Source organism: Mus musculus, chromosome 2 (genome assembly GCF_000001635.26).
Source record: "Mus musculus strain C57BL/6J chromosome 2, GRCm38.p6 C57BL/6J".
Lineage (NCBI taxonomy): Eukaryota > Metazoa > Chordata > Mammalia > Rodentia > Muridae > Mus > Mus musculus.
This window is the reverse complement of record NC_000068.7, coordinates 32,680,643-32,705,670: the sequence shown is the minus strand read 5'-3', so window position 1 is coordinate 32,705,670 and position 25,028 is coordinate 32,680,643. Positions and strand designations below refer to the sequence as shown.

The 25,028-nt window shown below is 52.4% G+C and overlaps 2 protein-coding genes and 1 non-coding gene across 13 annotated transcripts in view; 2 read left to right on the top strand and 1 right to left on the bottom strand.

The window, feature by feature from the left end:
- The first annotated feature begins 1,474 nt into the window (after positions 1–1,474).
- Positions 1,475–23,062, top strand: Fpgs (folylpolyglutamyl synthetase). Of its 9 annotated transcripts, none has more exons than XM_030247502.1 (16): positions 1,475–1,585; positions 1,710–1,846; positions 12,950–13,078; positions 13,167–13,220; positions 14,417–14,481; positions 17,656–17,751; positions 17,834–17,911; positions 18,008–18,069; positions 18,156–18,258; positions 18,449–18,526; positions 18,786–18,933; positions 19,028–19,117; positions 19,802–19,952; positions 20,282–20,357; positions 20,855–20,921; positions 22,203–23,062. In XM_030247502.1, the coding sequence occupies exons 7-16, from the start codon at positions 17,852–17,854 to the stop codon at positions 22,610–22,612; spliced, it is 1,245 nt and encodes a 414-aa protein (XP_030103362.1). In that variant the 5' UTR covers positions 1,475–1,585; positions 1,710–1,846; positions 12,950–13,078; positions 13,167–13,220; positions 14,417–14,481; positions 17,656–17,751; positions 17,834–17,851; the 3' UTR covers positions 22,613–23,062. The 9 variants fall into 9 exon arrangements, 8 of the variants coding, with proteins under 8 accessions (XP_030103362.1, XP_030103361.1, XP_006497760.1 ...); XM_030247501.1 differs by having other exon boundaries at positions 17,637–17,751; XM_006497697.3 differs by having other exon boundaries at positions 17,637–17,751; positions 19,013–19,117.
- Positions 17,905–18,041, top strand: Mir8093 (microRNA 8093). The gene has a single exon (NR_106168.1). It is a non-coding gene; the product is annotated as a microRNA 8093 (primary transcript).
- The window catches only part of Eng (endoglin), a 36,075-nt gene continuing 34,048 nt past the window's right edge, over positions 23,002–25,028 (bottom strand). For 2 of the 3 annotated variants that reach the window (NM_007932.2, NM_001146348.1), the window contains exons 14-15: positions 24,374–24,475; positions 23,002–24,234 (exon numbers count right to left, since the gene is read on the bottom strand). In NM_007932.2, the coding sequence (NP_031958.2) occupies positions 24,110–24,234; positions 24,374–24,475 (227 nt within the window). In that variant the 3' untranslated portion in view covers positions 23,002–24,109. Of the gene's footprint in view, positions 24,476–25,028 lie in introns of all 3 variants that reach the window. The other variant, NM_001146350.1, reaches the window with a different exon arrangement.

The following is a 25,028-nucleotide window of genomic DNA, read 5'->3' as shown; positions in this document are numbered from 1 at the left end:
CTAGTCAGGCTGAGTCAGTAGGCTCAGTGTGAGACCCTGTCTTTTTGTTGTTTGTTTGTTTTGAGACGGTTTCTCTGTATAGCCCTGGCTGTCCTGGAACTCTGTAGACCAGGCTGGCCTCGAGCTCAGAAATCTGCCTGCCTCTGTCTCCCAAATGCTGGGATTAAAGGCATGTGCCACCACTGCCCAGCTGAGGCCCTGTCTTAAAAAGGAAAAAACGAACAGTTGAGGAAGACACCAGTCAACCTCTGATTTTCACACACTTGCACACACACATGAACATTATACACACAAGCGTGTGTGTGAACATTTACGTTCATTACAAAGTCATGGACTCAGAATGCAGAATGAGGAATGTGCAGAGCAGCTGAGGACGCAAGGGTAGGTGTGGGGACAAAGGCCTCAGGCTGGTGAGGCTGGAACGGACACAAGGCCAGCTTTAGAACTTGGTGAAAGTGCGTAGCTCTGACTTTCCATGCCTCTGTGTTTCCTAATGGATGTTATATCTGTGTGGTAAGCCACAGAGCCGGCCTAAAACTCTGGAGCTGGGCTGCTGAAATGGCTCCATGGTGAAAGTGCCCTAAGGACAAAGCCTCATGACCAGAGTTCCCGCTCAGCCACCTGTATGGTGGGAGACCCTGACCTTCACAGGAGCTCTGTGGTGCGCATGCGCAAGCACACACATACACACACACACACACACACACACACACACACACACACACATGACACCTGCACACGTGAAATTAATGTTTCTGTAAAAATCCCTGAAGCAGCTGACTCCAAGCCTCCCACTCCTCCCTCTAGGAAGGAGCTGGGCTTGCTTCAGTATCCAGACCCGATGCCCAGCTGTAACGTGGGTCTTGTTCCCAGCTCCTAGACACTGTCACCCCTGTGTGCCAGTCTGATGCACATTAGACTGAGTCAGAAACACTAGGGAAGAAGGCCTGGACTCATTTTTTTTTTCTTTTTCTTTTCTCTCTTTTTTTTTTTCAAGACAGGGTTTCTCTGAAGCTCACTCTGTAGACCAGGCTGGCCTCGAACTCAGAAATCCGCCTGCCTCTGCCTCCCAAGCGCTGGGATTAAAGGTATGCGCCACCATGCCCGGCCTAGACTCATTTTCTTGATGTCATTTGCAGTCCAAGGACTTTGTCATGCATCCTGACTTTTTTTTTTTTTTCCAACCAATTGATCTGGTAAAACAGGGCCTCTTCTCCAGTAAACTTGAACTGGGTCAAGGTCGCCTCATTCCCGTGCTGCCCCTGTGTTTCTTTGTCTTGCTCTATTGGTCCTGCCAGGTAGGATGCCAGCCAGATGGGGCCAACTGTAAGAGGAGGTGGGCTGTGACCTGGAGGGCTAGGAGAGGCCAGGGAGAGCCAGTCTCACCTGGGCAGCAAGGCCAACCCCAGGACTTGGACATCTCCCAGATATCCCTGCCTCCTGCCACCCCCCAACCCCCACTCCTGACCTTTACCCTCAATCCAGTTGTTATTTAACTCACAAGGGGGTACAGCTAGCTAGCCCTGTAGTGGGGACACCAGAAAGTTACTGGACTGTGCACAGGATGGAAATGCGAACCTCTCAGGTAAACACTCCTGGTGTAGAGGGTGAGAGGGCCCTGGGAGCCCCCTGCAGTCCCAGTCCAGCTGGGCAGAGCTGGCTCAGCCGGAAGCTCCTGTACTTGGAGTCATTTGTGCCCTACCCATTAGGAAGCCAAGTGATGATGAAAAGCACCAGGTGCCTGCCTATGTCCTGGCCTGTGGCTGAGAAGTTCTGGTGGGAAGCAGCCATGGAGTGGAAGGACCCATCAGGGAGTGCTTACGAAGCTAAGACTGCCTCCTTTCAGGTAGGAGCTCCTTGGACCTCATGGTGGCTCCTCTTGCTTTCTTGTGGGTAAATAGACCTCCAGGCTCATGGATAGCAGACACTGCAGGCTCTAGAAAAAAAGGCCATGTCACCAGGAGCTCTCTCCTGAGCAGGTGATGTTAGGAACCCTACTCTATTGGGACTTCCTCAGAAACCCTGCCCGCTATATCACTAGGTGATCTGGAGTCTCAAGAGCGGGCTAGTGTCTCCTGTGTTACACAGGAGGCAGGTGAGACACCAGCTCAAGGCCAGATCCCTGCTGACAGCCATCTTGGAGCAGGTGGGGCAGGAGTCAGGTAGGGCCTGGGGCAGAGCCTGGGTTAACACCCTGTCAATCACTAAACCGCTGTTTGCTGTAGGCCCCGTTGTCTTCCTTAGTAAATGGGGTTCCAAACACAACTTTTCTCCGAAGCAACCATAAGGATTAAATGAGACCGGACATGTGTGCTACTCCCAGAGCAGGGCATTGTCTAGAAAGGACTTGCTACTGGGACTGGAGGATTTCTGTAGCTCAAGTGATCGCTTGTCTACCACGCACTGTAAAACCAGGTGTGGCACATACCTGCAATCAAAATGCTCCGGAAATGGAGGTGGGAATGTCTGAAGTTCAAGGTCATCTCCATCCAATCTACATGATCTTGTCTCAAATACAGCAAAAGCACTTTGCTGTTATTTAGGGAAACTCAACGTACAGATGATTAACTACAGCCAGGTTGGGGTGGCCCACGCTTTCAATCTCAATACTCAGAAGGCAGAGGCAGGCGGATCTCTGAGTTCGAGGCCAGCCTGGTCTACAGAGTGAGTTCCAGGCCAGCCAGGGCTGCACAGAGAAACCCTGTCTCAACAAAGAACAAGAAAACTCGAGGCCGGAGAGTGGCTTCGAGGATGTGCCTACTGCTCTTGCAGAACAAGATTTGCTTTCCTGCACCCACATCAGGCAGCTCAAAAGCCTGTCATTCATGTTCCTAAGGGCTTGTGATGCCCTCTCCTGGACTCTGTGACATGCCTGAACATGATTGTTGCACATACAACATATGTTGCACACACAGACACACACAAATGTAAATAACTCAAACTAGCATGGCGGTGCGTGCCTTTGATCTCAGTAGTCGGGAGGCGCAACCTGGGCTACATAAGGTGACCCAATTGCAAAAGACAAGACACAACAATATAGACTAAAGTGCTGGCCTGGGACTCAGGGGTGTTGCTCTTCTTTCCTTTCTCCCTGCCTTCTTTTTCTTTAGGCCAGGGTTTCTCTGCGTAGCCCTGGCTGTCCTGGAACTCACTCTGTAGACCAGGTTGGCCTCAAACTCAGAAATCTGCCTGCCTCTGCCTCCTGAGTGCTGGGATTAAAGATGTGCACCATCCTTTGCTTTCTATGTGCACACGTGTATGTGTATCTGTGTGTGCATACATGTGCACCTGAGTGTGGTATGTGTATGTGATCTTATATGCATATGCATATCACTCGCCTGGATCCCACAAGGAAAGCAGAGCAGGAGGAGGCCAGCGCTCTTCTTCCCTCAAAGACTCTCGATCTCTTGTTGAACCTGGACCTCACCTTTCTGAGAGGCTGGCAGTCAATAGAGCTTACAGCCAGGGGTTTTATGCTGTGTAGCATGGTGCTGGCTTTTTTCATGATCAAACTCAGCTCCCTACACTTGTGCAGCAAGCATATCACCCCCACACACACCTGCATCATCTCCCCAGTCCCTGCCTTCTGCTTTTTCATCATATGTATTCCATTTTCCTCTCTTTCCCTCTTCCTTGAAGCTCTCTCTTATGATCTGCTTTCTAGCTTTGTGATCACTCGCCTGGATCCCACAAGGAAAGCAGAGCATGCAGTGAGTCCTTGTGGGTGGAGCCTATTTTGCTTTGTATTATTTCCAGCCGCATCTGCTTTCTACAACCACCTTGGATTCCTGAAGCTCCTTCCTCCACCTCTCAAGTGCCAAACCCCTGACTGTAACACCTATTATTGAGGCAGGGTCTCTCGATGTAGCCCTAGCTGTCCTGGAACTCACCATGTCGATCAAGCTGCCGTTAAACTTAGAGAGATCCACCTGCCTCTACCTCCCAAGTATTATGTGGTCTGTCATGACTGCAGGTACATCTGCCCACTTGCCTGGCCCAGAAAAATGTTTCTTTTGAAATGGCAACACAACCGTGTACTTTAAAATCTCAACAGTACAAAAGGTTAACAGGCAAAGGGAATGGTTGCGTCAGGTATGCCCTGAAACAGGGGTCAGTCGTGCAAATGTTTGAATGGTCCAGGGCAGAGGGACATTCATTTTCTGTGTGACCCTAGGCTGGTTGGGCAACTTCGTGTACCATAGTTTGCTGCTCTGTGTAGTGAGAGTGGTATTACTGCTATCCAGGCTGCTAACAGGATTAAACTGTTGGTGCTAAGTGATCATGAAGTGTGAGCATCAGCCAAAGGGGCCTGGCTGATGGTCCAAGTTGGGGACATGCAGAGTTAAGAGTTTATCACTCGGGCAGTAGAACCCACAAGGACTGAACTGCACTGAAAATGAGAACTTTCAGGGCTCAGGAAAGGCAGCAAGAGGACCGTCGGATAGATCTACGAGGGAAAACCGGTAGGGGAGTGGAGAGCCTAGAGTGGGTGGGGCTTGGCATAGGGTGTGGGACAAAAAAATGGGATCTGGCCCAGGGCTCAGGCTACTGAACAAGGTGGATGTGGGCAGTTTGACTGCGAACATGCCATGGCACTACCAGGACTCTGCTCCGGGGGTGAGGAAGGTGCAGTTTGGGGTCCCCACATACTTGTCAGAGTCGGGCTCCAACTCTAGGGCACCACAGAAGCTGCTGGGTACCGCGAAGACCCAGTTCTGGGGTCCCTAAGCCGCAAGGAGGCCAAGGACGTCATGTTCTCAGTCCTGGACACTGCAGACGCAGCTGGATGTCGCAGAAGACCTGAGAATAGGTGGGGGCCCACGGTAGAACTCTGGCCTGGAGGCCAAAGTTAAAAGGGCAGGGGGAGAGCTCCATGGTTACCGTGGGGAGGAGGGTCTTGGCTGGCTCAGGTGGCTTGCTTGATGGGCGTCTTGGGTTAGTGGCAGCCGTGGCTGGAGCTCAAGGAGGCCTACTGGCGGGGTGTTATACGGGCTGCCAGTTAGGGGAAAGACTTAATCCATTGCTCCAGCATGGCGGATCCCAAAGAGAAGAGGCAGTCGATGGTTTTTAGACATTTATTGTAGAAAGGCAGAGAGGGAGAGAGTAGGGAAGTAGAGACTGGCCATGGCCACATGGAGAGAGGAGGAAAGGGAAGATGGAGAAAGGGGGAGTAAGAGGGCAAGAATCAAGAGGTAAGAGAGCGAGGAGGGGGCAAGCAGCTCCTTTTATTGTGAGCTGGGCCATCCTGACTTTTGCCAGGTAACTGTGGGGGTGGAGTCCAGACAATACCAGGAGCTTGGGGCATTGCCTACGTGACTTATGGCCACACACCTCTATGGGGGGTGGAGGGTTGTGCGAGGCTGGAGCCAGGGGCCCGGAGGGCATAGCCTAACACCTTCTGTCCCTTAAGGTCACCTGGGTTCCAGGCCTGTGCTCGACTGTGGACCTGGCTGTCTGTACACAGCCCACTGCCCCACAATAGGGATCCCGAGTGAGCTCTGAGTGGCTCTAAGATGGATGGGTGTTCCTCAGCTAGATTGGCCTGGGCCAGCTTGAGCAAGCTTCAACAATTTCAGAAGGCAGATGTCATTGTCATGAGCATACCAATCTAAGATACTGTGGACACTGTGGGTGAGAGACCAGAAGGCTGCTGGATGGACCTGCCTGTGACACGGTGAAGTTATCACAGGACCTAGGACACCAGTGTGCCAGAGAGGCCTGAGATGACAGAGCAGAGAGAGCAAGGCCAGCAAAATATACCCTTAGGACAGGATGGCTCTGGGCACAGGCTAGATGCCCCGCCCCCAGTCATTCTAGAAGGCACGAATGCAGGACCTACTTTTTAGCGGATCATTGCCCTCGGAAGAGGGGAGACAGTCTCCTCAGTGGTGCAAACACTGCTAATCTGCTGGTGCTACTGTAACATGTCACTCACGCTCCTGTGGGAGCCCTAGTTAAACCCATGCATGGGTCACCAAAAAAAAAAAAAAAAAAAAAAAAAAGGATGAAAAGACATGAGGGCTGGAGAGATGGCTCACTGGTTAAGAGACTGGCTGCTCTTCCAGAGGACCTGGGTCCAATTCCCAGCCCCTACATGGCAGGCTGCAGTCATCTGTGACTGCAGTTGAGGGAAACTGGCGCTTCCTTTTAGCTTCCTCTGGTATTGGCACCCATACAGTTCATAGACATGCATGTAGGCAAAACATCCATACACACAACAGGAAATAATTAAGAAAGTAAAGACGCGCCGGGGGGGGGGGGTGGTGGTGGTGCACACCTTTAATCCCAGTACTTGGGAGGCAGAGACAGGTGGATTTCTGAGTTCAAGGCCAGCCTGGTATACAAAGTGAGTTCCAGGACAGACAGGGCTACACAGAGAAACCCTGTCTTGAAAAAACAAAAAACAAACAAACAAAAATGTAAAGACGTGAGAGTATAAGGGGGTGGATTAGGTGGGAAGAGGGAGGGAGGAGGGGGATTGGAGGAGGATGAGAGAGGATAGTAGGGATCAAATACCTTATATCCATGCTTGCAAGTGTCCTAACTCCTTTGTGGCCACAGGCAAAGCGAAGGTCTGAATATCAGAAAGGGGAGGTGCTGAGGGGGGGTGTCTCTGTAGTCCATTAGTATAGACATTGGAACATGGAGGATCCTTGCTGTACCAGGGGTTCAGATGCACTCGCTTGTTTTTTCTTTTCTTTTTATAAAAAGATTTTATGTATCAGATAGGTAGGTAGGTAGGTAGATAGATAGATAGATAGATAGACAGACAGTAGCTGTTTTCAGACACACCAGAAGAGGGCATAAGATCCCATTACAGATGGTTGTGAGCTACCATGTGGTTGCTGGGAATTGAACTCAGGACCTCTGGAAGAGCAGAGCCATCTCTCCAGCCCCACTTTTCATTTTGTTCAAGGCAGGGTTTCTCTGTGTAGCCTCAACTGTTCTGAAACTCACTCAGGAAACCAGGCTGGCCCAAGATACATAGAGCTTCGTCTATCTCTGCTTCCCGAGTGCTTGGATTAAAGGCCTGTGCTACCACTGCCCAGCTTGCATCCCACTTCTGAATACTACTCTTCTTCAAAAACCTCCTGATGTGTTTGCCTCTCCTTATTCTTTTTTTTTTTTTTTTTTAAGATTTTTATTTCATTGACATGAATACATTGTCGCTGTCTTCAGGCACACCAGAAGAGGGCATCAGGTCCCATTACAGACAGTTGTGAGCCACCACGTGGTTGCTGGGAATTGAACTCAGGACCTCTGGAAGAGCAGTCAGTGCTCTTAACCACTGAGCCATCTCTCCAGCCCTCTCCTTGTTCTTTATAGCAGTCCAGGTATAGAGACCCAGGTGAGGAAGGGACAGCTAGACTTCTTCATTCAGATCTCAGTGTGCTATAGAGGAGACCAATCAGAGACAGGGGACGCTTTTCTTAGCATCACACAGCAAATCCAGGGGCTGCAGAGAGCATCGTGGAGCTGACAGACTGGGGTGTGTGTGTGGGGTGGGGGGATTGTTGAACAAGAGTAGATGTTAATCGGCAAGTTTGGGTTTGCTGGGTGTGTGCATTAATCTCCCTGAGCTTCAATTTCTCCTCCTATAAAATAAGGACAATCTCTAATTCCCCGAAGGGTTATGAGACTTCTGATGCCCAGGGTAGTGTTAGCACTGCCCTGGGAAGCTCTAAGGATGCCCTGGAAATTAGGAAACTAGTTCCATCTCCCCTGCTGGGTATAAGGCAATGTGTATGAGCATGTGTGCTGCCGACTGCATTGAGTTAGTCACTGCACTTCTTAGTCTGGAGTTTCTCTCATGTGTAGAAGAAATAAACAATGTAAATGATACCGTTACATCATCGCACGTGACAGCAAAAAGCCGGGAACAGCCAACAGGAACCAGTCTTCAACAGCCTTCCACCACATGGAGCACAACAAGGCTCAGAAAAGCCAGTCAGCCTCAGGGACATACATCTACATATCAACACAGTCCAGAGTAAGAACTAGATACAAAGCCTTGTGGATGGGTTAGCAGGATGGCTCCGTGGCTGAGAGGCACTTGCTGCCAAATTTGATCCTCAGGGCCCACATAGTGGAGGGAAAGGACCAGCTCCTGAAGAGTTGTCCCCTGACCTCCACAGATATGCAATGGCATGTATGTGTGTGTGCTCGAGTGCATGTGTGTGCATGTGCATGTGTGCAACCCTAGCACCAGGGAGGAAAGAGAATACAGAAACAGTATGGTATAGAGTCACCTATATATGTATGAGACCCTACCTCAAAATAATAAAATTAATAAGTAGAAAATCATGAAAAGTGTCCTTAGACAACAAAGGACACACAGGTCCAAGGCACAGGTGACATGCCCAGAACCAAGGCACCACTTATAATTTCCTGTTACAACTGGAATAAAACCAGTTTAGATTGGCAGAATTTCCAGTGCTCCATTCTGCTCTGTGTCTGCATTTGTTTCCAGTCAGAGCTGATGTCTACCGTCCAAGGACTCAGGGCCTCAGCCCTGGCTCTAGAGAAAGCCTGTGGCAGGTACTGAAGCTCCTGTCTGCCAGGCAAGGATTCTGCTGCTTAGCCAAAGACAAAAGGAATCAGGGCTGCAGAGAAGGCTCAGCAGCTAAGAGCACTTAACTCTTCCAGAGGATAGGTTCAGGTTCCAGGGCCCCCAGCATGGCTCACAGCTGCCTGTAATTCTAGTTTCAGGGGGTCTGAGCCCTGTCCTCCTTTCTGCCCTCTACTGAAATTGTACAGAGGTGCTGTACAGACCTAAATACAGACAAAACACCCGCATAAGAGAGGGGATAAATTAAAAGGGAAAAGAAACTAAGTTGAGTAACCTGGCTTACAACTGTATTCCTTGAGCCTTAGATATATTTCTAGCACTTGGGGAGCTGAGGCAGGAGAATTGCTGAGAGTTAGAGGCAAGCCTTGGCCATACAGGGAGTTCCAGGCCATACAGGGAGTTCTGGCTGTTTAGTGAGATCCAGTCATAAACAAACAAACAACAAAAAGAGCAAAGAAGGAGACAGGAAAGAGGGAGGAAGAGAGCTAAGTCGCGTTCTGCCTCACTCCACCGAATACACAGAAATAAGTTCTCCCTTGGGATGCTGTATACCTCCAGTGGCACTTCTTACAGGTCTGACCCTTTGGAGGACAGAACCAGGTACAAGATGCTTTTATTTTAATATTATTGTTAGTAGCACTAAGGGACCAATCCCGGTGCCTTTGCATATGCTAGGCAGGACCCCCCCACTTTTTGAGGCAGAGCTTCTCTGTGTAGTCTTTGCTGTCCTAGAACTCACTCTGTAGACCAGAATGGTCTCGAACCCACAGAGACCCACCTGCCTTTGCTTCTGGGATAGAGGTTCTCCTAGAGGCACAAACTGATTTTGTGATTGTCAGAGAGAAGAAAAGGGGGGGGGGCACAAGGGTTATAATTCCAGTCAGTGGGTAGAGGAAGGTTCTGAAAGCCCATAGAGGGGGGAAAAACTAGAAAGACTGAGAGGAAAGTGGGCCAAGAATGAGTGAAGCTGTTCGCTGAAATCCACACTTGGGGAACAAGCAAAATGGCAAATGCCTGTAATCCCAGCACCCGGGTGGTGGAGGCAGAGAATTAAAGTTTTAAATTGTCCTGGGCTACATAGTGAATTAGAGGTAGACCTGGGTTGCATGAGATCTTGTCTCAAAACAGAGGACTATAGCTTAGTGGCAGATGCGTGAGGCTCTGGATGAGATCCCAGTAGGGTATGAAACCAGCCCTGCTGGTGTAGACGGGATCCTCTGAGCACTGAGCTGTGGAAGTGAAAGCAGGACCAGGAGTTTAAAGTGATCTTTTGCCACATAAAGACTCTGAGACTGGCTAGGTGCAGCTATGGTGTCTCAGGTCCACCTGGGTTACAGATGAAACTCCATGGGGGCGGTGTGGGGGGAGTGGGCCAAGAATGAGTGAGGCTGTTCACTGAAATATATGCTTGGACACTTTGATTCCAGCACTCAGGAGGCCAGAGCAAGGAGATGTCTGTGAGTTTGAGGCCAGGAGTACTTTCAGAGAGCAAATGTCTAGATTTCTCCCCGAACAGTCCTTGCTTATTTAAAATAGAAATCTCTGCTAAATATTTAAGCCCAATGTAGAAAAGCAGGAGAGATTGAAAACCCATTGCTGTTGTCCAGTGCCTTCCACAAATGGAAGTACCTCACCTACAATAAGGTGAGACTACTGTTCCCTCCCCCAGAGGGCCCTCAAATCCACTTTCTACCACGGGGGAGTTTCCAACGCCCCAATAAGATTACACACCTTCCCCTAAAGCCAGCAAATTTACTCCAATTTATTTATTTATTTGTTTGTTTGTTTGTTTGTTTGTTTTCGAGACAGGGTTTCTCTGTACAGCCCTGGCTGTCCTGGAACTCACTCGGTAGACCAGGCTGGCCTCAAACTCAGAAATCTGCCTGCCTCTGCCTCCCGAGTGCTGGGATTAAAGGCGTGCGCCACCACTGCCCAGCCAAAATTTTTTTATCTTTACTTAATATTTTTGCCTGTTTGCATTGTGCTTTTGGAGGCCAGAGTCGGGTCAGATCCCCAGTTTGGAGTCTACAATTGTGAGCCGCAGTGTGGGTCCTAAGACTTGAACCTTGAGACTTAACCACTGAGCCATTTCTCCAAACCTAATTTCATACGGGGCTCCAGGTCCCTGCTGATGAAGCATCCCGGGAGCAACCCGGTCCAACCAAATGGAAGTCTTTCCCACTGTCTCCTTCTTAGCCTGGAAATCCCCCCCCCGAACCCCACAGGCCTCGATAGGGGTGTCATTCTTCCGGGAAGTCTTCCTAGGCTTCTAGAGTGAGTTAAGAGTCTGGAGAGGCCGGGCGTGGTGGCACACGCCTTTAATCCCAGCACTTGGGAGGCAGAGGCAGGCGGATTTCTGAGTTCGAGGCCAGCCTGGTCTACAGAGTGAGCTGCAGTTCAGCCAGGGCTGTACAGAGAAACCCTGTCTCGAAAAACCGAAGGGGAAAAAAAAAAAAAGCCTGGAGAGACGGGGTCATATTCTTGACCGAAAAGGCTGCATCCCCACTGTCTGCGTGAGCCAGGACATTTCGGTGCTGGGAATTGATGACACAGGCATCTGCCAGCCCTGTAATTCTATTCCAGCTCAGAGCTTCTCTGCCAAGGAGTCGGGACTGAGAACTGCTGGCTCGGATTGGCTATTTTTGGATGTACAGCGAAGTCCTTAAGACCTGGCACAGACCTGTGGAGGATAGCGACGAAAAGAGTACAGAGTTCCTTTAAGATGGAGGACCCCCTCCCAGGAACACCCTCTTCCCTCCACCCTCCCCGGCAGAGCGCCCCCTAGAAGCATGGCGAGAGCAGCGCACCTCCGGACCATCTGCCCCTCACAAAGATGGCCGTGATAAGGCGCTGCTTCTCATTGGTCCGGGAAAATCTAGAGACTCGGATTGGTGGGTCTTAGGATGGCGTCAGGGCGGGGCGGGGCGAAGCGGGGCGGCTCCGGCCCAGGCCTAGCTTGCGGTGGCATTAAGACTATGTCGTGGGCGCGGAGCCGACTGTGCTCGACTCTGTCCCTGGCAGCTGTTTCTGCGCGTGGTGCAACGACGGAGGGCGCGGCGCGGCGGGGGATGAGCGCGTGGCCAGCGCCACAGGAGCCGGGCATGGAGTATCAGGTTTCTGACCGTTCCCGCGGGCAAACGGTCCCGTACTGACACGTGGGCAGCACCGGAGCCTTGCTCCGCTCTCCGCCAGCTGCTGGGGGCACCGGAGCATGAAGTTGCGGGGCTCGAGAGGCGGGGACATCCCAGAGCCCAGGGGAGGTGACAGAGACCGGAAAGTTGAGCTCAGGTGGCCCGATGTGGGAATTCTGAGAGCGCGTGTCCGGTGTTGCAGAGGGAATGGGCGCAGGTGACACACCAGAACGTCCAGAATCTGAATTGAGTTTTAGAAGTTCCAATGCAGGGCAATGCAGGATGAAGGGAAGGGAGGAGTTCTGGAGTACAGAGTGGAAGTACCCAGGAGGATCTGGGATTGGGGTCTCCAAGACTCGAAGACTGGAATCTAAGTATTCAGAATTGACCGGCGGGCAGGCAGAAAAAGAGGCAATAAAGAGACCAAGAATCTAGAACAAACTGTAGATTACAAACTGTGCCAGGGTCAGTTGTCAATGACCAGAACTTAATGCTGGCCAGGCAGGTGGCACCGGTTTAGGGCTGTGAGGCTTCCAGCCAAGCCTTGAGGATAAGAGGGCAGGCGACCCAGCTGGTGCCCGAAAGGAACTGCCTAAGCACAGGTTTCTCAGAATGTAGGGTAATTGAAACACACGACTGGATTTATATCCTCAAATGCCTCTCATTTAGGCCTCTCTGTTTATTTTCTGTTTCCACTCCCATCCCCCAAAGCCGTCTCCTGAGGCTGTCTGTACCCACCTGTGGATTCTGGCCCGACAACTCTTGAGTGTACTTTCCCTCCCTCTGTACCTCCTCTTCCAGATCTAATTGCTTACTTACATTGTCTTGTCTTAGGGTTAGAAGGTGGAACTCTCAAATATTCCAAAATTCAAAGTTCCTAGATTTCTAACGTCCTGGCCCCCACTCAGTGGGTGTCCAGTATAGTGGTAGAGAGATTAAGGAAAAAACCTTCCTTCCAGGGTTGGTCTTGTGTGTGAAGGCTGAGGGCATAGAAGCTTGGGGAAGGCAGCCCAGGAAATGAAGGTCCGTTAATCTTGCCAGCTTTACCTGGCACTCCCTGGGTGGGGCTAGCTTGCCCATGGCTCCCATCTTTGCTAGAACTGGAGATATGCCAGGGCTGTCCCACCAAATAGCTGTCGGCAAAGGCAGCGTGGCTGGTATAACGGGCCTGTTGCCCTGGTTTTGCCACTGGTGGGCTGGGTCTCTCTGTCCTTAAGGACCCTCACTGAACTGGGACTATGGTTGCTAGGATGCTGTGCGCACGCTCAACACCCTGCAAACCAATGCCAGCTACCTGGAGCAGGTAAAGCGCCAACGGAGTGACCCCCAGGCGCAGCTGGAGGCTATGGAGATGTACCTGGCACGGAGTGGACTGCAGGTAAGGTTGTACATCCTGCAAGACATCTCGACCCTATCTGCGCGTGCGAGCCCAGTGGCTGAGGCGAGGACCTTTCTGTCTGTTGTAGGTGGAGGACTTGAACCGGCTAAACATTATTCATGTCACTGGGACCAAAGGGAAGGTAAGAGCAATCCAGGAGTCCATGTGGTGGACTGGTGCCCATCCACCTTTTTTTGTTTGTTTTTTTGGTTTTGGTTTTTCGAGACAGGGTTTCTCTGTGTAGCCCTGGCTGTCCTGGAACTCACTCTGTAGACCAGGCTGGCCTCGAACTCAGAAATATGCCTGCCTCTGCCTCCCAAGTGCTGGGATTAAAGGCATGTGCCGCCACTGCTCGGTTCACCTTATTTTTTTAAAGATGTATTTATTTATTGTATGTGTAGGAGTGCACTGTCGCTGTCCTCACACACACCATAAGAGGGCATCAGATCCCATTATAGATGACTATGAGCCACCACGTGGTTGCTGGGAATTGAACTCAGGACCTCCGGGAGAGCAGTCAGTGCTCTTAACTGCTGAGCCATCTCTCCAGCCCCTGCCTGTCCAACTTTATTAATTGATTCTCTACATGCTGCTACCAAAGAGCACCTTAGGGTGTCCTGTTAGGGTCCCGATTGCTGTGCTGAAACACCATGACCAAAAGCAACCTGGGGAGGGAAGGGTTAACTTCACTTGCATTCCATAGAACAGTTTCTCACCCAAAGAAGTCAGGACAAGAACTCAAACAGGGTGGGAACCTGGAGGCAGGAGCTGATACAGAGGCCAGGAGGGATGCCGCATATTGGCTTAGTCATCAGGGCTTTCTCAGCCTGCTTTTTTTTTTTTTTGAGGGGGGGGGGTTTGAGACAGGTTTTTCTCTGTATAGTCCTTGTTGTCCTGGAACTCACTCTGTAGACCAGGCTGGCCTCGAACTCAGAAATCCGCCTGCCTCTGCCTCCCCAGTAGTGGGATTAAAGGCGTGCGCCGCCACCACCACGCCCGGCACCTCATGCTGGAGCTTATGGAGGCTCCCATAAGCTGGATCGCTGAGGTTTCCCCCTCTCGGATGGCCAGCTTTTGCCAAGCTGACATCAGACTGTCATGTCGGGCATGTAGGAAAGAGAGTTTACTTGGCTGTGAGTTCTGGGAGATGTGGTCCCCCATGGCAGGTGATCACATGATCACATTGCATCCTCAGTCAGGAAGGGATTGATGTGTGCTTGTGTGCCTCGGTCAACCCTGTCGAGAAACTCCTCCCCAGGCCTGCCCGGCACGTCTCCCTGGTGATTCTGGGCGACAACCAGCAGTACCCATCATTTCATCCTACCCAATGCTTTCCAGGGCTCCACCTGTGCCTTCACCGAACGGATCCTGCGGAATTACGGCCTGAAGACCGGCTTCTTTAGGTACTGGGCTCTGTGTGAGTGGGTGTGGGTGTCTGTGTCTCAGCTCTAGAAGGCTATGGTGCTAGAGCCAAGGTCAGCCTCTCTGCCTCTCCCCCGGTATTTGTTGATTCAGCAAACATTAAATCCACAGTGCCAGTGTTAGCCCACTAATAGCAGCCATCAGTTTCCATAAGGAATAAATTGGAGGGAGAGAGGCGACCTGTGTCTCAAGGTGTGGCCTAAGTACCTGGCTGGAAGAACCAGGTGACCTTTTATTAATTTAAGTTCCAAATGTAATTTTTGCCCGTTAAATTTTTAAATTATTCTTCTTGCTTTATGTGTGTGTGTATTTTGCTGCATGTATGTGCTAGTATTGGAATTACACAGGGTTCTGAGCCACGTGTGTGTTAGGAATGAAACCCAGGTCTTCTGCAAGAGCATTCAGTGCTCTTCATTGCTGAGCCATCGATCCAGTCCCTGTTTGAGGCAGGTGTCACTCTAGCCCAGGCTGACCTGGAACTCACTTTGTCCCTCAGGCAGGCCTACAACCTGGGCTCTTCCTACCTCAGTCTCCTGCTGGAGTTGCGGGTGTGAGCCACCGCACTGCACAACTTGGTTTTGTCTGCTTTTTTAATGTTTGTTTTGTTTGGGGGGTGGGGTGTCTCTCTATGAAGCTCTGACTGGCCTGGGATTCTATAGATTAGTCTGGCGAAGAATTCACAGTCTAACCTGTCTCTGCTTCTTGATTGCTGAGATTAAAGTTGTGCACCACTTTACCCACCTTTGAGTATGATTTATGTGTGCATGGGCACACAAGCATATGTTTATCTCAGTGTGTGTTTTTCTGTCTTTCCTTCCTTCCTTCTTCCTTTCCCCCTCTCCCTTACCCTCTACCCTCCCTCTCTCCCACTCTCCCTTCCCTCCCCTCCCCCTTTCCCCCTCTTCCTCTCCCCCTCCTCCTCTCCTTCTCCCCTCCCCCTCTCCCCTCGCCCTCTCCCCCCGCCCTCTCCCCCTTCTCCTTCCCCTCCCCTCCCTCTCCTCCTCTCTGCCTCCCCTCTCCCTCCCCTCTTCCTCCTCCTATCCCCATCCCCTCTCCCTCCTCTCTTCCTCCTCCTATCCCCCTCCCCTCCTCCTCCTCCTATCCCCTTCCCCTCCTTCTCCCTCCCCCCTTCCCCTCCCCCTCTCCTCTCTGTCTTCTTCCGAGATTGGGTCTCTCACTGAACCTGGAGTTCCTAGATTCAGCTGGATAACTATGCATTAGCAACCCCAGGGATGCTCCTGTGTCTGCTCCCCAGAAGTGGGGTAATCAATTCACAGCCGCTGGCTGGTTTCTTTTTGCAGCGGTTGGGGTGGGTGAGGATGGAGTGTGAGAATACTGGGGATCTGAACGCAGGCCCTCATATTTGTGTGGCAAGCACTTTACTGACTAAACCATCTCCCAGGCTCTCCAGATCCAGTTTTTAAGCATAGAGATATTTGTTGGCTAAGATGTCTCTGCAGTAAGGAACACAAACCTGACTCATAAAGGTGCAGAGCCAGTTTGGCTATGGCCCCCATGTCAGAGTCTCCACAGGGAGGCAGTAGAGCTCTGCCAGGGATAGCTGTGGTTTCTTCTGGAGCAGCGCCCCCTTGTGGTGACTCACAGACATCAGAAGCCCACAAGATGTGGAGCTGGCTTACTGATGCGAGCCTCTCCTCCCCTGTCACCTTAAACAGAGGACGTTTCAGAGGAGTGCATATGAGTATACTCCTGGGGATTTGTCCCTTGAGGGAGAAGCGTATCCGACATTAGCTTTGTCAGTTCTGTCAGGCCACCTCCATAAGCACCTGAAGCCAGTTGGCTGGGGCCAATTCAGATCAACTGACATGTCAGTTTCCTGGAACTGGTGATTGTTCAAAATAAAGACATGGAAGCTGGGCAGGGCGGTGGTGGCGTACACCTTTCATCCCACCACTCAGTAGGTGAGACAGGCTGTGAGTTCAAGCCTGGTCTACAGAGCGAGTTTCAGGACAGCCAGGGCTACACAGAGAAACCTTAAAAAATGAAACAAGGGCTGCCGAGATGGCTCAGTGGTTAAGAGTGCCAACTGCTCTTCCAAAGGTCCAGAGTTCAAATCTTAGCAACCACATGGTGGCTCACAACCATCCGTAATGAGATCTGATGCCCTCCTCTGGAGTGTCTGAAGACAGCTACAGTGTACTTACATATAATAAATAAATAAATCTAAAAAAAAAAAAACAAAAGAAAAGAAAGGGAGATGACTTGGTGTGAGAGGGTCTTTGAGGACTTAAAATGCAGACATGTCTTAGGAGGCTTGTGTGATTGTGGCCACCGCATCGATAGGACACAGTATATGTGTCATTGACCAAAGAATAATACTTTTGAAGCTTGAAAACATGTAATGACTTTTTCATTACCTTGGGTGTCTTAGTGCGTGTGCATTGCTGTAGCCCACGAGAGAGGTCAGGAGACAAGCTTTAGTGCGTGTGTGTTTGCCCGTGTGCATTGCTGTAGCCCACGTGAGAGGTCAGGAGACAAGCTTTAGTGCGTGTGTGTTTGCCCGTGTGCATTGCTGTAGCCCACGTGAGAGGTCAGGAGACAACCTTTAGGAGAAGTTTCTCCCGTGAGTTCTTAGGATGACCGTAGATCATCAACGTTGGCAGCATGTGCCATGTCGCTGGTCCCTGATAATAAAGCTCTAACCACTGACCTTGGCCTACGCGGCCAGCCAGCCAGCCTACAGATGTGGATGCGGCAGGGGAATGACTCCAGACAGTTCCTTCCTCTGGATTTATTGCTTTGAGACTGAAAGGCGGACGGCTGTTAATAGGCATGTGTTAGCAGAGTTACTAATCCTTTGGGGCCCAGAGACTCTGTTAGATCATCGTGGGGACAGGGCTATCTCCCTCCTTTCTGAGGTGGGGGTCTTAGTTGAGAGTGGTATCGTAGGATGAACCCACCGACAGACAGACGGTAGGCCTGGCTAGGGACTGGAGGGGCCGCCAAGCTGCTGGGGCAGGGCTCAGCCTCCACAGGCTCTGGAGGCCCTAGGCAGGAGCTCAAGAGTCTTGAGGACGTACGTCATGGAGCCTCGGGAACAGGGCAGACACAGTCTGATTAGGGCAAGGAAGGCCTGGGAAGTGGGGAGTCCCGATGACCCCAGGTCTCTCCACAGCTCTCCTCACATGGTGCAGGTGCGGGAGCGGATTCGAATCAACGGGAAACCAATCAGCCCCGAGCTCTTCACCAAGCACTTCTGGTGCCTCTATAACCAGCTGGAGGAGTTCAAGGTACTGTGGCTGGGGACTGGGGAGGGCCCATCCCCGTGTGGGGTACGGGGCTCTGGCCCTGACTGGCTCCTTCTGTGTGCAGGACGACAGCCATGTCTCCATGCCCTCTTACTTCCGCTTCCTCACACTCATGGCCTTCCATGTCTTCCTCCAAGAGAAGGTGAGTGTCTTTCCTAGCCCTGTGTCTGAGTCCTTGGGGAGCAGAGCATGAGTGGAGGGGTTCCCTGCTCCCTGTGTGCTTTCTGCTCTCCTACAGGTGGACCTGGCAGTGGTGGAGGTGGGCATTGGCGGGGCTTTTGACTGCACCAACATCATCAGGTAAGGTAGCCGCCGTGGCTGTGGAGTCACCCGGAGCCTGCGCAACGGCTCGGCACTGGGGAGCAGGACTTTCTTGTCTTTTTCAGAAAGCCAGTGGTGTGTGGAGTCTCCTCTCTTGGCATTGACCACACCAGTCTACTAGGAGATACAGTGGAGAAAATAGCATGGCAGAAAGGGGGCATCTTTAAGGTAACATAGCGGGCCAAGGCAGGAGAGGTTCATGGGAGCCCAGGGTCTGTCCTTTTACCGCTTACTGAAGAATGACTGTGGCAAGTCATTACCAGGTCCTAGCCAGCTGCACAGCCTGGCTTCTCCTCCTTCTCCCTCTGTGGCCTCAGTTGAAATCAGCCCCTGTCCCTTTTTTCTGGTGTGCCTGCAGCCTGGTGTCCCTGCCTTCACTGTGGTGCAGCCAGAAGGTCCCCTGGCTGTGCTGAGGGATCGAGCCCAGCAGATTGGAGTGAGTGACTGGCTGGCTTGGTGGGGTGGAGGGGTGTGCTGACTAGAAGAACACAGTCTCCTGTTGGGCTTTGGGTTCCTCATGTGCAAAGGGGATAGCGGGGGTAGCTGTTGTGGCTCCAGGACGCATCTGGTTCTGGAAGCAGGTCTTGGTAGGCCCTGGTGGTTTTGGTGGTTGGTGATGGGCCCTGGTGGTCAGAGGCTTTCTAACATAGTGGTGGTGGCAGGTCAGCTGACCAGCTCTCCCCCTCCCCCCACAGTGCCCGTTGTACCTGTGTCCGCCATTGGAAGCCCTGGAGGAGGTTGGACTGCCATTGAGCCTGGGTCTGGAGGGAGCACACCAGCGGTCTAATGCTGCCTTGGCCTTGCAGCTGGCCCACTGTTGGCTGGAGCGGCAGGACCACCAAGGTAGGTGGGCCAGTGTGGGCGTGCAGGTGGGCAGCTCCAAGGCATGAGTGGAGCCTGCCTTGGAGGGGTCTGAATCCAGACTCACACCCTACAGACATCCAGGAGCTGAAGGTATCCAGGCCAAGCATACGGTGGCAGCTGCCCCTGGCACCTGTGTTCCGCCCTACCCCTCACATGAGGCGTGGTAAGTTGGAATTTCCTCCCCAATCCGGAGTCTGCACACCTCCGTTCCCCCTGAGGTGTATGTTGAGTTCCTATTGTATCTGTGTGCCCTTTCAGATGTCTCTTTTGGTTTCCTGTTTGGGGGTTGGGGCAGTTGTAGGTAGTGCCTCGGGGTGAGCATTCCTCTCTGGCCTAGAGTTCACAGCTCAGTTTTCCTACCTGCCAAATGAGATGCTGATAACACCCACTGCCAGGGGCTGTTTGGATGGTTCCTGGTGTGACATCATTCAGGTGTGAGCCCAGAGCCGGGAAGCCTGGAGCAGAGTGCCAGTCAGATTGAGGGAGGGTGCCCCTGCTTCAGTCCTCTAAACTGCTTTCATCCCAGAGTAAGGCTCAAACTGTTAGACCCCTGTAGAACAGCTTCAGTGTGCCAGGGTTGCTGTCAGGGACAGCCCTGGAGCAGATCTTGGGTCAAACTCCAGCCCTAGCCCTCACTTGCTGTGTGAGCACAACACTGACTGTCACTTGGGGAATGTATGATTGTGTAATAGCAGCCCCATCTCAGGGCTGTCTGGAAGATTTCACAGCAGGACAGCTCATTCCAGGAACCCAGAGACAGCCATTAGTAAGTGGATCTGCCTGTAGGGCCAGGAGATCACAGGCCTTGTTGTGGATCCCAGAGCACTGTCTCATCTGCCTTTGCCAGGGCTTCGGGACACAGTGTGGCCTGGCCGGACACAGATACTCCAGCGGGGACCCCTTACCTGGTACCTGGATGGCGCCCATACCACCAGCAGTGTGCAGGCCTGTGTGCACTGGTACCGCCAGTCATTGGAGCGCAGCAAACGCACCGATGGGTGAGCTCTCTTGCAAGTCTGTCTGAGCATGCAGGGTGGGTAATAACCCCCTTAGGGCTGATTTCAGTAGCTATCAGTGGGCTATAACCTGCTCTTAGAAAAAAATGCTCTACTGATAATTCTTTAGCAGTGATGCCGCTACATGGTACAGATTTGAAAATGTCCTAAATGGTGTTTCTACGATAAAGTCTATACCCTGGCGCTGGAGAGATGGCTGTTACATCGCTGCTCTTACAGAGAACCCACATGGGTTAGATTCTGGGGAAATGGCTGGAATGGTGTAGGAGGAAGGGCAGAAGGCATATCCCACCCATTTCTTCCTGATGCAGAGGGTCCGAAGTACACATCTTGCTCTTCAACTCTACTGGTGACAGGGACTCTGCTGCCCTGCTGAAGCTGCTGCAGGTAAAGGACCCACCTGGAGGGTGGGCAGGCGGCAGGTGGCCCTGGCTCTGGTGGGCGCCGAGGCCTGGACGTCCTCACCTGTAAATGGAGCCAATCCCTGTCATGCTTTGCTTGCGGGGCTGCGTCAGTGCTAGGCTGCCAGGGCCAGAGTGGCTCCTCGAATCACTTCCCACTTCAGGACAGGAGGCTGGAGTGGTTCATATCCAGAGACTACTCCAGCCTGGGTTTGGGGCCTGCTCCTCAGCTCGGCTGCCCTAAGTAGGTACCACCTGACTCTGCACTCAGAACAGTACATGTATGCACGAGCTTCCTGTACAGCAGGCAGTGCACTGAGGCAGATGGGGCAGCTGTGGAGGGCTGTGGCTCGTTACTACACATCCCAGTGCAGGGGCGGTTGTCTCCAGAGGTGTGGCCTGGGGAGTATTTGGAAGTCAAGTGGGGGTGAGGGACATCTTTCAGAAGACTGATACTAATAACGTCTCCCCTTGGTCTCCCAGCCCTGCCAGTTTGACTACGCTGTCTTCTGCCCCAACGTGACAGAGGTTTCATCCATAGGAAATGCAGGTGAGAGGGGGCAGATGGTATGGCTAATGCCAGGCACCCATGGCAGACTGCTCAGTGAGGAACAGGGACTTCCAAAGCATGCTAGGAGACAGCGGCTTTTGGTTTTTAAGATTTATTTTTATTGTTTGTGTGTGTCTGAGTGCCCAGCTTTGTGGAGGCCAGAAGTCATTAGATCCCCTGGAAGTGGGGTTAAGATGGTGGTGAGCCACCATGTGGGTACTAGGAGCTGAACCCCGGTTCTCTGCAAGAGCAGCAAGGGATGTTTAACAACTCAGTCACGTCACCAGCCCCAGGGTATGTAGATTTTATTGTAGAAACACCTTTTGGTACATTTTCAAAGTTATGGCATGTAGTCACAGCACTGTGAAAGAATTATCAGGTATAGCATTTTTTTAAAGGGCAGGTTACAGCCCACTGACACCTACTGAAATCAGCTCAGTGAGACTCAACTAAGATTTATTGACTGGAAGAGAATAGAAAACCCCAGTGTGCGCTGCACGAAGATGGGCAGGTACTGCCTGCTGAAGACTCAGCTCTGGGTCCCTATGGAAGAGTGTAGAACTAGCTTGCAGTGTGAAGTACGTTTTTTGTTTGTTTGTTTGTTTGTTTTTGTTTTTGTTTTTTGAGAAAGGCAGGGTTTCTCTGTATAGCTCTAGCTGTCCTGGAGCTCACTCTGTAGACCAGGCTGGCCTCGAACTCAGAAATCCACCTGCCTCAGCCTCCCGAGTGCTGGGATTAAAGGCGTGCGCCACCACGCCCGGCTTAAAAGCTGTTTTTTTATTACATTAATTAATTTGGGTTGGGGCACGTGGGTGAAGGCCAGAGGACAACCTGGGGGAGTCAGTTCTCTCCTGGCGCCATGTGGGTCGTGGGCCATGGGGATTATATATAGGCTGCCAGGCTTGGTGGCAAGCACCCCTCACACTAAACCATCTCACTGACTCCCAGAATGCTTTTTGTATGCATTGTATTTTAAAAGCGTGTGTGTGAACCATGCAGATAGACCTCCAGGTTCCACATTGGACCAACTGGGGAGATCTGGGACCTGTGTCTTTAACAGGCTTCCTGGGAAACACTCATGCCCACACGTGAGGGACCCCAGGGGACAGTTTGTAAAGGTGAGCGTGCTTCCCATGACAGTGAGCAGGTTGCACTGGTCACAGTCCATCGTGCAGACAGCCAGCAGTCTGGTGAAGTTGTGCTTGTAAGGGTTAAGCAGATGCTCACCGTGCTCCCTTTCCCTTCCCCCTCCACTGACATGCCTGGTTCTGGACCCCACAGACCAGCAGAACTTCACTGTGACTCTGGACCAGGTGCTGCTCCGCTGCCTCCAACACCAGCAGCATTGGAACGGCCTGGCTGAGAAACAGGCCAGCTCCAACCTCTGGAGCAGCTGCGGCCCAGACCCTGCTGGGCCAGGCTCCCTGCTGCTGGCCCCGCACCCACCTCAGCCTACTAGGACGAGCTCCCTCGTTTTCAGCTGCATCTCCCACGCCTTGCTGTGGATCAGCCAAGGCCGGGATCCCATCTTTCAGCCCCAGAGCCTTCCAAGGAATCTTCTCAACCACCCCACAGCCAACAGCGGGGCCAGCATTCTCCGTGAGGCTGCTGCCATCCATGTACTGGTTACAGGAAGCCTGCACCTGGTGGGCGGGGTTCTGAAACTGCTGGATCCCTCTATGTCCCAGTAGCCAAGGACCATCCTACATCGGTCTGCCTTTCCACAGACTCTTATACTCAGTGCCTTGTGATTTCTGCTCTCAGATTTTTTCGGACTGGCCCAGGGTCCTGGGCTCTTGGTAGAGTGTAGGGATGGGAGAGGCTCTCTGTACCTCGGCCTCTCCTTCCTCTGGCAGAGACAGCAGGGTGCTTCCCAGAGTCCCCACCATCGTAGCAGGCTTTCAGCCTGGCCCATCTCCCTGCTGCCTCCAGGCTCAGGTCCAGCTTACTGTTGCAGCTGCCTGAGCAGCCTGGATCCTGCCTGAGGTTAGACCAGAGACCTCCTCCTCCCTCCCAATGCTTTCTGGCAAAAGAGAGGGCCCTTGCCTGGCATTTGGGGACTGTGTTGCTGGAACTAATTGAAGCTTTTAAACCCTTTTATTTTTTATTTTTTGTAAATAAATGACAAAACTTTTGATTGACTCCTATTCTCCTAGCTCCCTCATCAGACATTTGGGGGTTGGAGTTTAACACAGTATGGCCTAGGATTAGTCCTCTCATGTCATGAAAGACTGGCACACTGTGTGTCACACACCAAGGCACTGCATCGCAAGCCTCCTTGGTGACAATGCATTCAAGTTGGACGCCCATCTTACAGATGAGGGAGGGTGGCTGACTTTGGAGCTGTCCACAGGCTCATTGCCCACAAGAGTCATGTACAGGATTAGAACCCAGAACTTTATAGGGGTAGCTGTGTCCCAGAGACTGTAGACAGGGCTTTTTAGTGTTTGGTTTCTGTCCCCTCTGACCCAAGGTTGGGCTACCAAATGAGCAAGCAGCAGAGAGAACTGACTTCCTCCACACATGGGCTCTGGCTGTCTGCTACCATGCCGACCAAAGGGGTGTGCACCCTTGTTCTGTGACATAATTGCCCATCTTCCTCTTCTCCCATACAACCCAGAGGGGCACTGGTTTCATGTCTGATTTATTAGTGAATATGCAGGACTTGGCCCACAACCAGCCGCCTGGCCACTCCCCCCTGCTGCCTGGCCAATGGGTGGGCTGGGAGGGGCTTGGATCCCCCACCCCATCTAAGCTCCCTCAGCTTCTGTTTCCCCAACCGAAGTTGTGCCAGTCCAGGTGAGGAGGCTTCTGGGGCCAGATGCAGGCCGCCCTGGGCTAGGCTGGGCATGTCTGAGTTCTTGCCTGCCCACCCTGCACAGGATCCAGCTTGAAGGCAGAGGCTTAGGCTTCTAAGCAGCATGGGTGTGCACGGCAGTGCCGTGTCTTTCTGTAATCCCGGGCAGCCATATCCCAGAGCCCCTGGATTGGGCAGTTCTGTAAAGTGGGGTGAGGAGATCCCAAGGTATTCCAATCTGAAGTCTCCACTGGGAGGAATGAACAGGTGCAGGGGAGGTGTTTGGTTCCTGGGACAAGTTCATGGCCGGTGGTTTCCAGCTTGTGGCTGCTCGGTCTCTCCTGCAGGGCAAGGGCTGGCTGGGGGGCTCCCCGAGGCTCCAGGCTGGGCACTACGCCATGCTGCTGGTGGAGCAGGGGGTGCTCTGGGTGCTCCCGATGCTGTGGTTGGTACTGCTGCTCTCAGAGGAGGCCGGGGCAGCCACTGCCACCACGGGCTCCCGCTTGCTGGGGCCACCTGAGGGGCGTGGGTGAAGGTCAGGGCCCCAGCCAGGACTCCCCGCTTCTTCAGAGGCTCCACTGGGTGTGCCCCGGGGTGGTGTGGACGGGCCCTGAGCGCTTGCTGTGGGAATGGGGTGGAGGCTTGGGATACTCACGTGTGTGAGAATAGATGTACCAGAGTGCAGCTGTGAGCAGGGCCCCAATCAGGAAGGCACCAAAGGTGATACCCAGTACAGAGGGCAGGACAAGGCCTTTACCTGTGTGACAAAGGAGGGCCAAGATAGTCAGTGTGTTGTGGCCTCAGGCCTGTCCCTACCCTCTCATGCTGGCCTTGGTCACGGGTATTAGCTAGATTCAACTGGGTCAGTGACTCGACTTCTCTGGACAGAGGTCTCTTCATCTAGTTCGGTACTAAGCCGAGGGCCCAGCCGGCCAGGCTCTTTGGGCCACCCTCCTGTCTCCAAAGCCCAGCAGGTAATTCCTTTATGGATGGTGTTGTGGGTGCAAAGAATGAAGGGGCCTGCTCTGCCATGCTGTGTGACCTCTCCAACCAGCCGCCCCACCTCTGCACCTTACACCAGATTCAAATGGGCCAGAGCATCTTTTTAAAACCAGTGCTGCTCGGGTTACTGCAGGCTTCCCTCCTGTTTCTACATAGTTCTGGGCCCTTAGTCTCCTTAGACTTACTGTCTGTGCAGGGAGTTTAGGAGCCCTGCATTCTCAGCCCTAGGCTAGGCCCATCCTAGGCTACACCGCTTGTATCTGCCCCTAGCAACAGGACTCTCTTGCCTGGTAGTGCCTGGGCCCAGG